A 15,289-nucleotide genomic window follows, 5' to 3' on the forward strand; every position below is an offset into this window, starting at 1 on the left:
TTGTTCTCGCTGTTCTAAGAAGTTGCCAATCAAAAGTACATTGGAAAGGCTTATTAGAACACAGTCTGGCAACATCAAATGATAATGCACACTGGTGAAAAGCCACACACTTGCCACTTGTGTCAAAATTGTACCATTAAAAAGTCATCGCTCAGGATCCACATTGTGAGTAAACAGTGAGTGCACGTATCAGAAAGGGTTTTAGGAAAGCACTTTCATCATCAAGTGATTGCAGATTTATCTTAAAAGATCAAAGATAATTTACTGATAATTTCTGTGAAAGAGACATTGATTATGAATAAACTATCTTTTTAAGTTACCTGTTCAGAAGGCAAGACCAGACCAACAGAAGTTCAAGCATGTATGTGAATTTGCCACAATTTCCTGAGTTCTGTTCATGGATTTACACCACTCAACTCTTGTGAGTAAGAGACTGGTATCTGCAAGTGTCAAAAATAGTTTTAAAGAAAAGTTCAAAATAATGTATGGTGTGTAATCCATGTTGATATTAAATGATGAAATTAGGCTCTGAAGGCCTTTTTTCTTGAGCTTCAAACAGTAAATTACTTTTTATATTCTAAATGAACGTGTATAGAATAGCAACTAGTATTATACCAGCTTTATAGCCCTATTTTTATGTAGATTTTTTATATTCTAGTTGCATGAAAGATGAAAGTGTAAACTTTTAGTAATGGTTACGGACGGTAACTATGAAGAGAATAAGCGATAAAATACTACTGGTCAACAGGTTTCCTGTCTTGCTTTTTGTTCACTGGAGGTCCCATTGCTGAAGGTAGTTTGTTTTACATTCTGTATAAATTAGAGTACAGTACTTTATAAATGCACATTTACACTCATTGTTTTATAAAGTAATCAAATTTTCTTTTAGTGACTGTTAATGATACCTGTGCCTCCTTCCATGCAGGTGCTGCCTGAGAGCAATGATGGAACGAGTTCAAGAGGAGGAGGAGAAGGAGGGATGCAATATCCTACTGTTAGTCAACATCAGTGTTGCTACTGCGATTACACGAGCCATTTCAAAGGGAACGTTATCCGACACATGCGTGTCCACACTGGAGACAAACCTTTCTCATGCTCTTACTGTCCTCTGAAGTTCATTCAGAAGAGTAATTTGATTAAGCATGTCCGAACACACACTGGCGAGAGGCCTTATGTTTGTTCCTACTGCTCGACGACATTCAACCAGATCACCACGTTCAAGGATCATTTGTTGACACACACTGGTGAAAAGCCACATGCTTGCCACTTGTGTCCGTACCGTGCTATCAAAAAGGCAGCACTTAAAGGTCACCTTCTGAATAAACATCAGTTACATGTTTAAGGAGAAGGAAGGTACAAATCTGTTGTTAGGTTCTCAGCTTCTCATATATATTTAGCAGTTTCCTTTTGGCTCAGCAAATGTTCATAACCATTGCATGTTTTTATTTTTGAAAGATATGTTGAAATATCTTTGGAAACTGGTACATTGTTCCTACTATCAGCACATATTTTATTGTTTTACGAGCCAATTTACTTGTTTTTATCCAGTTTTAATGGAATGCTTTAAGAATTACAGTACAGTATTTACAAAATGTGAAACAGCAATATATTATGTCATGGTTCTTGCTCCAAGGTTAAAATTTGTGTAGCCTTGTTGAGTTGGTAAATTTAGAGTATGTTACTGTGTAGAATACTGTACTTTACCACAATAATTTAGCAGAATAAAATATATACAAATAATAGGGTTAATTTTTTATTTAACCTTTGGATTTTACAAAGGGATTACCTTACTCAAAGATCTTAGGTGCATTATTGTTGTTATTATTTTGAGAAAGGTTTTTTTTATCTATTTTAACTCCAAAACCATACAGTATCAACCAGTGGTAACCCGTAGGCAGTTTTTATAAAGTATACACTTAATACTGCTGCGCTTCTTTTTTAAAGTGAACTTCTGTGAGCCTCTTACAGGAAATTTACAGAAACAATGTTGATATTCCCTACATCTTCAGAGTCCAGTTTAATTACCATGTGCAGTGGCACAGTAACTTAGATTTATAACAAATCACATTCAAGTTTTTTTATATGAGTATTGCAAGAGTGATAGAACTTATGGATATCAGTATGGGTGAATTCTTAACAAGATTTTTTTTTCTTGTAAATCATTTGATTTCATTGTTCTCACCATCGTGTTGTGGTTCCGGTTAACTTGAGATTAACCACAAGATAAATTTGGTTATAACTGATATTTCTCAGGATATGTAGTAGAAGTAAACAAGGAGTTGGCTTTGCTTTTGAATAAGCTAGTAATTCATATAATTACAGAACTGGATATAAGTAGAACATCAGGTTTTATGTGCATATTTACAACTGCACACATTCTGGGGAGTTCTGGTGATATACTCATAATATTTTTCTAATCCACCTACAGACTTGAACCTTGTAATTTAGATAATTTTGGGAATAAAATAAAACCTTCACAGTTAATTTCTGGATGAAGCTCGAAAATGGAGAAACAATAGGACCACAAAGTGAGACAAACAAAGTTTGAGCCCGCATGTAACCACATGTGTTTCATCTCCCTGGCAAAACATAAAGAATGGTCAAGCGTAAGTCCATGAATGTAAAATCCTAACATTTTTTGTTTAAATATGTCACTGAGTACTAACAGACATGTCAGGAGGCTTTATCTGTGGTGACTTAATGCTTTTAAGGATGAAAAACTGCCAAATGTTTGGTTAGTTTTTCTGTAATAAAAAGCAGATCCGAAGGTTTTGTAAGGGATTGGTTTTGCATAATATTTTGTCTTAACATGGTATTATTATTTAGATTAAAAAAGAAACTGTGGGAAAATGATAGATTTGGGTGACGCTCCTCTACTTACAAACGAGTTACATTCCGAACTGCTGTTCATATCTTGATTTATTGTAAGTCCAACTTGATATATGCACAGTCAATACATACAGTACTATTTATGTTTTTTCATATTAAAACACAATACTAATAGTGTACTGTATTTTATAGTTATTTTATTAATACAAATTATATATTAAACCTAAATACGTTAATAAAATTATCATAATAATGCAGTAAGGTACAGTTTTAATTTACAATCATGGTTGTTCGTATCTCCGAAAGTTCATAAGTAGAGGAGCGTCTGTAATTAGAAATTACTCATTATAGTGAAGTTACGTTCAAATGATACTGTGGTACACTTGGGTGGACTGCTATTGAAAACAGTGGACATATCCCTCTGCTAAGTGTTGGCATCACTCTGTTTTCTGCATACTTGAACTGGAAAAATGTTTGTCTTTTATTGTGAAACAGATACACCATTATGTTAACAGTAGACTCCCCACCGAAGTCAGCCTAGTATTCACCTGCTGAAAATTCTGTATTTTTTTGATTCAGATGAAAATGACATCTGCAGCCTTTTTCTTCCATAGTGTTAATGTTACTGTCAACAGAAGAAAGAAAAATATTGCGAAGGAAATAAGAGATGGATATAAGTGAGACAAATGTGCATGGTCCCTGTAAGCTATAAGTTTTCACATAATTCTTAAACAAAAGTGATTTTTCACAAGCACAGTTGATGTGGCACCAGTTTGCAGTATTAAAACAATCAATCTCTTACAGGTTCCACACATGGATTTTGTCACGGGTGATCGAGGGCGAAGACCAAGCGGAACCCTTGAACCAGTTGCACAAATACACACGTGTCCTTACTGTAGTTACACAGACAGAGTGGCCATTGAAATGTCTTCTCATGTACGAACTCACACTGGTGAAAAGTACTACCCCTGTGTTTTCTGCCCCAAGAAATTTGACCATAAGGCTGAAACTGTCAGGCACATGAGAGTTCACACTGGAGAGAAACCGTACTCGTGTCGATTTTGTTCTGCCAGGTTCACTCAGTCAGCCAATAAGAGAGAACACGAAAGGAGACACACAGGAGAAAAGCCTTTTTCATGTCATGCCTGCCCATATCAGTCAGCTCAAAAGTCAGGGCTGAATCGGCACATCAGTAAACATCACTGGCAATAAGTGCAAGGAATTTATTCTACCATTAACAAAAGACTTGTCTCAGTTTTTGTTCACTATTTATTTTGTTGGTTAATGGCAGTAAGCCCTGACTGTTTTAACCTAAAAGAAGTGAAATGTAACTACAATTATTTTGTGCTTGTTATAAAATTAAATTCAGCAGATTCGGAAAGTTTATAGTTGAATACCTCCGTGAGTTGTGAAGTTACAGTCACTGCTCGTTTGAATGGTTTCTTGACTTCCTTTAAGCATTTTGTTTATGCGAGTCAGTGATGGTTTATGTTGTTTTTTGTCATATTTGTGTGGTAACAAGTTTGTTTTCTCTTGCATGTTATTAATGGTTGCTAGATTTGTACAAAATTATGGAATCAATGCCAAATCAATGCCAACTGATGTTGTAAGGCAGTTTTAAAGGTATTGTACATTTCTGTGCAAGGATGTGATAACAAGTACTGTACATTATATAAAAATAGTATTTACAGTCAACAGTTAACTTCAAATTTGCAATACTAATTAGTAAAAGACATTTTCTGGTATGCCATGACAAATTTTAATCATTAATGAAATACTGTAGCGGTAAATAAAATGGATTGAAATAGTATTACAAAATGATGTTATATCTGTGAATGTGACTTTTTCGTATAGACAAATAACTCTTTGCAAATCTCCTAATATTAGATTGTAAATACAGTAACCATTTCTTGAGGTCAGAATCAAAACATGGAAGTATGTTGAAAGCTACAGCATTAGCCCAAGGACCTGACTGATTTCATTTTGTTTATTGATACTGTACTGTTTCTTAAAAATCAGAAATGCAACATTCTTTTATATAAGGTTTATTATCTGATAAACATTATCTGGATCGTGTTCTCACCATATACAGTATAGCATATGTTTATGAAATATGGAACAGGACTAAAAGGTCATTAATTTGCAAAGCAAGCTTTCGAAAACAGAATCCTCGTATGTAAAAACGGAGAGAATTGCATTCATAAGCAATATTCTGTAAGGTGAAAAATTAAGGGATTGGTGCTTAGCACTTGAAGAAGCATTACAGAATCTTTTAAACATGTGCTGTTACGGATTTGTTTAAAACCAACTTCTTTTGTTATAATTTTTGTAAAATGCTTGTTTAGCCTCTACAGTTTGGCACCAAGTTACATCAGGTGCCTAGGTCAAGGTCTGACAACAAGTGTATCCCTGGGACAAGAATTTCAGTGGAACATTCAACCGTCCCTGTTAGATAACATTTTTAATGACTAGAAGTTTGCTTTATATACCAGTTTTGTTTTGTAAATTTAACTCAACAAGATTATTTTTTAAAAACTTCTGTGAAAACCTTGGTTTCACATTTTGAGGAGAGGAATGAATTTTAATACATAAGTTGTACCCAGTTATCCTCTAATATTTTTAAAACTGATACGTGGCTGAATTAATAAATGGTGAAATGTGGTCTGAACAGTATTTGTACCTAAGTATGTAGATTAAAATTGTTACATACAATTCCTCCTTTATTATTAACAAGTAGTCCTGAAAAAATATATTTATGAAGCCTCATAGTATTTTTTCTTATACTCCCATTTAAGCACTGTACTACATTGCATTTATAGATGAAAATATTTCTGGCATTGGTTACCATGGAGGACTACTGAACTACATGAAAACAATTCAGTGAGAAAGAAATGGGCTTGATCACAAAATCCACACCTACTGGAAGGAGAATGATTCCGTAGGAACACAAAGACACAAAAACGGGAAGGAAATAAAAAGGACAGAGATACTGTCCTATGGGGGGAAAAAAAAAAAAAAGTTATGTGAACACCAATGAGAAGTACTGCACTTGCAGGCTTATGGGAAATACAGTACTATACCAATTTGGAAAGTTAAGCGATGTGGGCATCCTTCCTTCATGCAAGTCATTCGGGACATTTCTCACTTTCTATGGCAACAAGGTCTTTGAAAGGGCTTTTCAGTTTTACTTTCCCATAGATTCTACACAGGATTATTTTTAAAGGGGTAAATGAAATACGTATTGCATTGTTTGTTCATGTGACTACTAAAACCACTTAAGTACGATTTTTGTTTTACAGAAGACTCGTATGGATATCACCACTGATGCTGGACAGCACCAAACACTAAGATCTGATCCCAATTCCACGGAGCACAAGTGTCCACACTGCAGCTTCACCAGCACTGTGCCCTTTGAGGTTTCTGCCCATATCAGGATTCACACAGGTGAAAGGTTCTACTTGTGTCTCTTTTGTCCCAAGAAGAACATACTGAAGGGTGATCTAGTGAAGCACATGAGAGTTCACACTGGGGAGAAACCTTTCTCATGTCGTTTTTGTTCCTCCCAGTTCACTCAAGGGTCTCATCTGAAGGTGCACGAAAGAAAGCATACTGGCGAAAAGCCTTTCTCTTGTTCCTTTTGCTCCTACCAGACAGCTTGGAAGTCTGATTTGACCAGGCATGTGTGGAGGTGTCACCAGCGTCAAAAGTAAGACAAAATGTGAATACAGTCCAGCATTGTAGGAGCATTAAGTAATGAAACTGAGCCATCTTCCCTGTGTGATATCCTTTGGTATTTATCATAATATATTCTCTAGTTTAACTGTCACCCAAAACTTCTTATTCACACATGCACACTACTCCTTTCTTATAACTGACAAATTTCAAAAATACCACATGCATTTCAAATGCATCATAGTGTCAGGAATTAGCTTTGTCTTACTCATACTTTAGTATGATTACAGATTTATATTATATTGTACTTATGTAGAGGTTACTCTGGTCTAGAAAATTATTCAGCATGAGTAATTATTTTCTACTGTTCTAGAATTTTTTCTTCACTGATACTGTTTTATAAAATGCTTCCATTTTGGAGATATGACCTGCAAATGAAATGAATGTAATAATGACCAAAATACATGTTAATATTTCACTATTGTTTTTATTATTCCTTCATTTGTGAGTGTTATGCAGGCATTATGTGGTGGCAGTGAACAATTAGATGTTACACACAGACACATTTTATATTATATATATATATATATACACACACACAGGCATTCCCCGGTTTACAATAGGGGTTCCGTTCTTACGCCGTGTTGAAAGCCAAAAATCATCGTAAACAGACAAATCGTCGAAAATCGTAAAAAATCCTAAGAAAACCCTACTTTTAATGCTCTGGGTGTATTAAAAATGATGTAAACTGCATTTGTATTGAGTTTTTCATCAAAAATACCTCCAAATTTTTATTATTCTTCCGTTTTGGAGCCATACTTCTTCCATGAGATTGGCGTACGACACGTAACCCTGGAACGTGCATAAACCGGGAAATAATTTCTGATGAATATATTTGAAAAGCGTTGTAACCTTGGAACGTCGTAAGCCAGACCCATCGTAAACCAGGGACTGCCTACATATATATATATATTTCGGCGGGGGTTCCGTTCTGATGGCATGACAATGAGAGAAATTCGCCGATAACCGAAAATCGGCAATTTTTGGCACTTACTGGTGCCGATAGCCGGGTAGTGGCGCCTCTGTTAGGTATGTATTGGCACTTAATACCCAACTGTCGGCGCCGATAATCAGAAATCTGCGATTTTCGGTGTTGGAAATTGCCAATTTTTGTTTGCTAGACAAGTGCCATAAAACAGATCACCAATAACCGGGACTGCCTGTATATATATATATATATATATATATATATATATATATATATATATATATTATATATATATATATATATATATATATATATATATATATATATATATGTATTTTATTTTGTGTGTGGGTGTGTCTGTATCCTGTATGTTTATATATACTTAAACAGGGCAAAATTCTTAAAAACAATAAGAATGAAAAAATTCTTTACTGAAGAAATGTGAAAGGTATTCAATAGGTTACAAGACTGTTGGTAAAGCATATTTTTCTAAAGTTATATCCATTCTGAGCTACATCTAGAGTTTTTGAAACAACCTGATTATAAGTTTTATATACTGTACACATACAGTAATACTCAAACTTAGGTGAGGTTAGGTTCCAGAACACCTCGTGTAAGGCAAGGATCCGTGTAAGTTTGGTATAGTCACTAAAAATGCTAATAAATGCTTGTTTCTAGAGTTTAAACACTAAATATGACCCTAATCATGCTTCCAAAGTATTAATTTAACTTTTAAATGAAATTAAATTACAGGCAGTCTCCGGTTATCGTCGCCTCGGTTATTGGCAGTCTGATTTTATGGCACTTATTTAGAAATGACAATAAATGGATTTTCGACACCGAACACCGGTTATCGGCACCGATAACAGGATATTGGCGCTGTTATCGCCGATTTTCAGTTATTGTCATGCCGTCGGGAACAGAAAACCCTAACCAATAACCACGGACTGCCTGTACTGTAATTTCATTTAAAAGTTAGCTTAATACATTACCCTTAAAAAAGTAATAAGTGGTTGATGTAAAATACAGTACAGTATCGTAATGCGTACTGTCTATGCCACACTAGCGCATTTACAGTAGGTATGTGAGCATGCTAATGTTACCCCTAATTCGTGGGATGCCATTTTCTTTTTCACTCCCAGAGCAAAAGACTTTTCTTTGCATCACTAGGTAAACTTCATAAGTCACCGTCATAATGAATGCACAATTCACTAAAATAAAGAAAACGTAGTACGTAATGTCCTTGGGGGTACAGGTAAAATTCAGTCAATGTAAAATTATGTACTGTAGGTAAAGATGTACAGTAAACAACCCGTATTCGCGTTCTCATGGTTCATGGACTCACGTATTCGCTGGTTTCTCTATGGAACATATCTAGCCATCATTTGGAAATTTCACCCATTCGTATTTTCACTGAGAAATATTCACTAATTACTGTATTTTCATATATTTTTCATGAATAAATGCACTTTTTGTGATAAAACTATCAAAATACTCAGGTATAAGCATTTTTGGGTTTTTCTTGGTTTAAGCTATCAAAATGGGCAGTTCAAAGTGTTTTTAGAGTGGGTTTTAAGCCGCTGGATTTGACCTATTCTGGGCCTGTGGACGCATCCCCCGAATCTGAGGGTTCACTGTACAGAGAAATAATAAGTTGTAAAAATATGTGTGAGCACTAAGAGAGAGAGAGAGAGAGAGAGAGAGAGAGAGAGAGAGAGAGAGAGAGAGAGAAACACATATGGACATAATACAGTGACTCTACTGCCTTTGTATCATATTTATGTACAAAAATATAAATAATACAAATTTTCCATACCAATTTTGCACTTAACCCCTTGTGGACAGGTAACATACGTACAGTATATGTTTACTTATAGCTTTGGGGTAAATTCCGGATAACATACATATATGTTCAAGATTTTGCACCATACAGTTTTAACGGATTTTGCAAGAAAAGTGCTCAGATCACTTCCATGGGCCATAAATGACTCGTGGGAACTTTCCGGCAGCTATGATAGCTAGTCGGCACAGGAGAGAGAGTTCAGTTTGCCTTGAGGTGTCACAGGGAAATGTCCAAAATTCCCATCCAGTGACGTCTCATAAATATTTTACAATAAATATACTCAGAATTTGTTAATGGTTTTAGTTCTTGTCTGTAAAGATATTGTGTGAGCTGTAATTATAATTTTACAAAATATAAAAAAAATTAGAAAAACCACTTATAATTTGGTAAAATTAGCATATTTTTATGATCGTCATTTGGAAAAAGAGGGCCCCACACGGTTGGAAATATTCACTTTCAATTTCCCCTGGAAGGTACAGAAAATATTTTATAATTTTTTTTCTTATACCTTGTGAATATGCATATACACATTCCTCTTTCCATTGATGACTTAGCCCGGATTGTGAGGGAACTTATAAATCACTTCAAAAATTAAACAAACACTTTCTGTGGGGGTATCATCTTTGAAAAGTGCATTAACTTTGCGAATGGGTATCACATCATGTAAAAGTACACTAACTGTATGTGCTGTAGTTACCTTTCTGTTATATGTATGCATGTACAGAAATAAAAATAATACATTTTTCATACAAATTCTACACATAAAAGCATGAAAACTTATAAATTACTTCAAAAATTAAACATAAACACTTCTGCAGGGCTTCTTGAGGATTTCACAAATGTCATGTGCGGTGCCTGTGAAAAATTGCGTATGCCAATTAGTTAGGTTTCAATGAAAAGATCACATGTCTGTGAATTCATGCAACTCGAAGTGCGTAAGATCGAAGTATGACTGTATATATATTATATATATACTTAAAATATCTAACACAAAAGTGTCAGATCCTTGAAGTTTGATTCTGAACCACTTAAATACAATTTTTTTCTTGCAGGGGCCTCATGTGGATAGCACCAGGCTTGCAAGACAGCACCAGGCTGCCAAAGCACCTGACCCTCTTTTCCTGGAGCACAAGTGTCCGCACTGCAACTTTACCAGCACTGTGCCCATTGAGGTGTCGTCCCATGTCCGGACTCACACTCTGGAAGGTTTCTACAGGTGCCTCTTTTGCCCCAAAAAGACTGGAGCAAAGAACGACCTGGTGAAGCACATGAGGGTCCACACTAAAGAGAAACCTTTCTCGTGCCAGTATTGTTCTTCACACTTTGCTCAGGCTTGTCATCTGAAGGAACACACAAGAAGGCATACAGGAGAAAAGCCTTTCGCTTGCAAATTATGCTCCTACCAGTCAGCTCAAAGGTCTGGGTTAATGAAACATATACGCAGGCATCATCAGCAATAAAAGTAAGAAGTAGCTTCTGTAAATAGATTTTTTCACATGAATAAAATCCAGCATTTAGGAAGTCAAATTTTAAATCAAGCCATCTTTCCAAGCATATTGTATCTCCCTGTGCATTGTTTTATAATGTTTGGTTGTTTGTAATCCAGCATAATTGTTTTCTTATCCAAGTTTGTTTCTTCTCACTATTTGTTTCTTATAAGTGATAGATTTTTAAAGAAAGCAACACATGCCTGCCTGTATATTCTTAAAAGTGATTGACAAATGCACAACAAGGAGCACTTTACATATGTCTGTGACAAATTAACAAAGTATTTTAGTTCTCTAACCCGAGTGGGTTGGATTGTGTAAGAAGGATGTTCCAGGTAACAAAAAATTTTGTAATTCATCTCAAAACAATTACTCATGTGTGTACAGTATAGATGTTTACAAATGGATGAACCACGAAATATATGTAGTATGCATGTACATTGTGACTACTGAACCACTTAAATGCAATTTTTGTTTTACAGGGGCCTCAAATGGGTATCACCAGAGGCACTAGTCAGGGAAGATTGGCTGATCCATTTATCAAGATACACAAGTGTCCGCACTGCACGTTTACTGGCACCGTGCCCATTGAGGTGTCGACTCATATCCGGAGCCACAGTGGTGAAAATTTCTATGTATGCCTCTTTTGTCCCAAGAAATTTGTGGAAAAGAGCCAGCTGGTGAGACACATGCGAGTTCACACCGGAGAGAAGCCTTTCTCTTGCCACTTTTGTTCTTCGCAGTTTACCCAAGCAGTTCATCTCAAGGAACACGAAAGAACGCACACTGGCGAGAAGCCTTTTGCTTGCCCATTTTGTTCTTACCAGTCTGCCCAAAGATCTGGGTTAAGTTATCATATAAGGAGGCATCATCAGCATTAAAAGTAAGAAATAGCTTCAGTTAACTGCTTTGTATTTGATATTAACAGTATCCAACATTTATGAGAAGTAAGCTGGGAGACTCAGACTTTGTTTCCCCATATACTGTACTACATGCCTGTGCATTTTTATTTTTATTTATGGTAATGTGAATTCTATATTGCTTTATCACTCATCCATTCATGTTACTATGTTCAAACCAGCCATTTTTTATAACTGCCAAGTTTTAAGGAAAACTCACATGTTTAACCTTTGAATTTGGAAGTGTAGATGACTTTCTGAGAAACCAGTTGTAAGTGTAAAAAATAAGTTAAAAAACCTCAGCCTAGCCTGCAAGCTACAGAAAGTGTTGAAAGACATTAGGCATGTCTTACAACACTTTATGTAGCTTGCAACTGGAAAAAATTTTGACAGAATGCCTGAGTTACAGTGAAGTTTAGTAGATACGATGGAATATGAATGCCTACAAGATCAGTGGAGTCAGTGCTGCAGGCTGCTGCCATTTGCCCACAGTTGGTAGAGTATTGTATCACACATCTCAAATGCAAACTTCGAAATTCTTATCGAATGTGAAAAATTGTAATATGGACGATTATCAGTATTGGAGTGTTTGTAATTGAATTACTGACAACAGCACAGGTGATGTCTTCTTTGCATAAAAAAATTTTGTTAAGGATCTTCCCATTTTATCATTTACCTGACATTTGTAGCAAGTAGTCTCTAATTTTTTATAATGTTGTTATGGCATGTTTGGTTAAAATTTTTTATAATGTTGTTATGGCATGTTTGGTTAAAATTTTTTATAATGTTGTTATGGCATGTTTGGTTAAATTATTTCCTATAATTCACATCTCTTGTATGATGTATAAAATATTCTGTTCCAATCAGTAAGGCCTTCAGACATGTGTTGTTTACTTGTTTCCTCAGTTAGTAGCATCAGTTTGACCTTATGTAACAGACATGTAAGGAAAAGCACAGCACAAAATGTGCATGACATTTACAAGGAGGATACTCTGAATTGCAGCAAAAGTTTATATTGACAAAACTTTGGGTTACATGAATGTTTCACTAATGTCGTACACATGTATACCAAAACCAACTGCTGCAGTTGGATGAGCTGTAGGTATTTATCGATTCTGTATACAGCTCACTCAGGAGAGTTGGCACTTGAACTTGACAACAGTCCCAGAGCACATTTGGTGTAGTGCCTCCCAATGATGAGGTTTGCTGGTTTGTTGGAATTTTTTAGAATACAATTTTACACGTGTAAGGAAAATATGGTAGAATTTTTTGTTGGTTACTACCTGTTAAGAAGTTTGACTCTGTAGTCCTTTTGCAATCTTTGGTGTTTAAGAAAATAAAGAGAAATCTTGAAAAAGTGTTTCACTGATATGATCCTGATGTAGAAGGAAAATAAAGAAAAATACTGAGAAAAGTGTTTCACTGATAAGATCCTGGTGTGGAAGGAACTCTCATGTCAAATGCAAGCTGCCTAGTTGAAGGACCTTCTTGGTCTATGAAAGGCATAGAGAACCTCTCAAAGTGAGTTTGGATCCTGAGGAAGATTTGTATTTCCTTGATGAAACATTTGCAGTCTGAACCCCTACCTGAGTTGTGGGAAAAATAATCCTTTTATGGTGCAGGAAAGCAAGAAAAGCATTTTATCTCTTGAAAATTTTGTCAGTGTTTGACTGATATTTTCTTTGTGATATAAAAATGTATATTTAAGAGACTGGTTGGAATACACCAGCGAGTTTATTTCCTGTATAATTTTTTAAGAGGTGATGTCTGTCAACAAACTGATGAACAGAGTGCTGACTGCGTCTTCAGTTTTCTTCAGAAGGATTTTAACCTTGGGTTTGGGCCACTAGCATATTCAAACTAATCTAACGTATGAGTTTCACAGCCACTGTGTTGCAGTGGCACAAAACAGTGACTCTGTCATAAAGTATATTAACCACCTATGTTAAAATATTAGTTGTTAACTGTATGAATCTTTGCAGGTTTATAATTCTCCCAGACTTATGACTTATAAATAGGAGATTCAGTTTACTTACTGCATTTCAAATAAACATTAACAAACCTATTTTACATATAATTACACCTTTGCAACAATACCTGTATGAGTTGCAGAGGTTTATGACAAAAATATAGTGAATGGCATTGTTAAGCATCATATCATCTTGTGATTATTGGACCACTGAAGAGAATTTCTGCTTTGCAGGTGGTGCTTCCATGGGATAACACTAGTAGTGGATTTCAAAGCCAAGGAACAAGAACAGCCCATGAAGGTGCTGAGAGGCTCAAGTGCCCAAAACATGAGTGCAGCTTCACTACCACCAGCCTTTCAGAAATGTCTTCTCACGTAAACAACCACACAGGAGAGAAACTCTACCCTTGTGTCTTCTGTCCGAACCAGTATGCTGTGTGGGATGATCTTGCCATGCACTTGACAACTCATGGTAAAAGGAGGACTTACAGATGTCCCTTTTGCACCTTACAGTTCAGCCACAAAGGTCATTTGAAGGAACATGAGAGGACGCACACTGGCGAAAAGCCCTTTTCATGTAACTTGTGTACTTACATGTCATCTCGAAAGTCCAGTTTAACCAGACATGTTCAGCGACACCACAGTGAGAAATGATTGTACTGTAGGTGTTTTCTCTCATCTTTTGCATTTGTTTGCTTTATGCAAACTAGCAAACTATTAGCGTCTCTTTCTTGCCAGCCATTCAGTTGTTATTTTCTTTTCAGAAGTATTGTTACTGCTCTCAATTTAATTTTTTTAGTTCTTTTACTTATCTCCTGGAAGAATAATGGCAGTGAATACAGTAATTGCAGTCAATCACTTTTTCATACTTGATTAAGAAATGCTTTGATATTTTAATTATATGGCTATCAGTTGTTTCTGGTACATGATGGGTCTTCCCTTAGTGTATGTTTGTGATTAATAGCAGCATCTCAGGAAGTCTTGTAGAATGTTTATGTAATCAACTGAATTTAATTAAATAAAAATGCTTAGTCTCATTCTTTGTAATCTGAATATCCTTACAGAATATTGTCACACTTTATTTTGGTCTTTGTTGCTGGTACTTGATGAAATAAACATGCTTAATTTGTCTTTGTATTCTGAATATCCTCACAGGGTACGGTCATACTTTGTCAGACTTTTGTTGCTGATAATTTCTCACAGAAGGTACAAGAGTTTGGTTGTTCTTTATGCTCTTGATAAACAGGTTTTATGGCAAATTTTTCAGTGGTGTTTACATGTTTTCTCATGAATTTTTATGCACAATTGCTTCATATTAGCAATGGGTACTCTACATAACAAAACATGTTGACTTTTTTGTAAATGATACTACAGTAAGCACAGGCAGTCCCCGGTTAACGGCGGGCTCGGTTAACAGCGATTCGGTTTTGTGGCGCTTGTCTAGCAACGAAAATCGGCAATTTTCGGCGCTGAAAATCGCCGATTTCCACTTATCAGCACCGATAATTGGGTATTGGCGCTGATACATACCTAACAGAGGCACCGATAACCGAAAATCGACGCTTTTCGGCGCCGATAACCCCCCGAAAATCACTGAAATTG

General features: G+C 35.8%; 1 protein-coding gene across 15 annotated transcripts in view; it reads left to right on the forward strand.

Moving 5' to 3' along the window:
• The window catches only part of LOC136845002 (protein abrupt-like), a 239,411-nt gene that overhangs the window by 161,101 nt on the left and 63,021 nt on the right, over positions 1 to 15,289 (forward strand). Inside the window, exons 6-7 of one of the 15 annotated variants that reach the window (XM_067114620.1) lie at positions 10,385 to 10,794; positions 11,302 to 13,075. The exons of 10 other annotated variants lie outside the window; for them this stretch is intronic. In XM_067114620.1, coding sequence (XP_066970721.1) covers positions 10,385 to 10,792 — 408 coding nt within the window. In that variant the 3' untranslated portion in view covers positions 10,793 to 10,794; positions 11,302 to 13,075. Of the gene's footprint in view, positions 1 to 925; positions 1,437 to 3,633; positions 5,596 to 6,128; positions 6,980 to 10,384; positions 10,795 to 11,301; positions 13,076 to 15,289 lie in introns of those variants that run through there. 4 more of the 15 variants (XM_067114624.1, XM_067114619.1, XM_067114621.1 and 1 more) reach the window with 4 other exon arrangements.

Source organism: Macrobrachium rosenbergii, chromosome 13 (assembly GCF_040412425.1).
Source record: "Macrobrachium rosenbergii isolate ZJJX-2024 chromosome 13, ASM4041242v1, whole genome shotgun sequence".
In the NCBI taxonomy this organism is placed as follows: Eukaryota; Metazoa; Arthropoda; class Malacostraca; order Decapoda; family Palaemonidae; genus Macrobrachium; species Macrobrachium rosenbergii.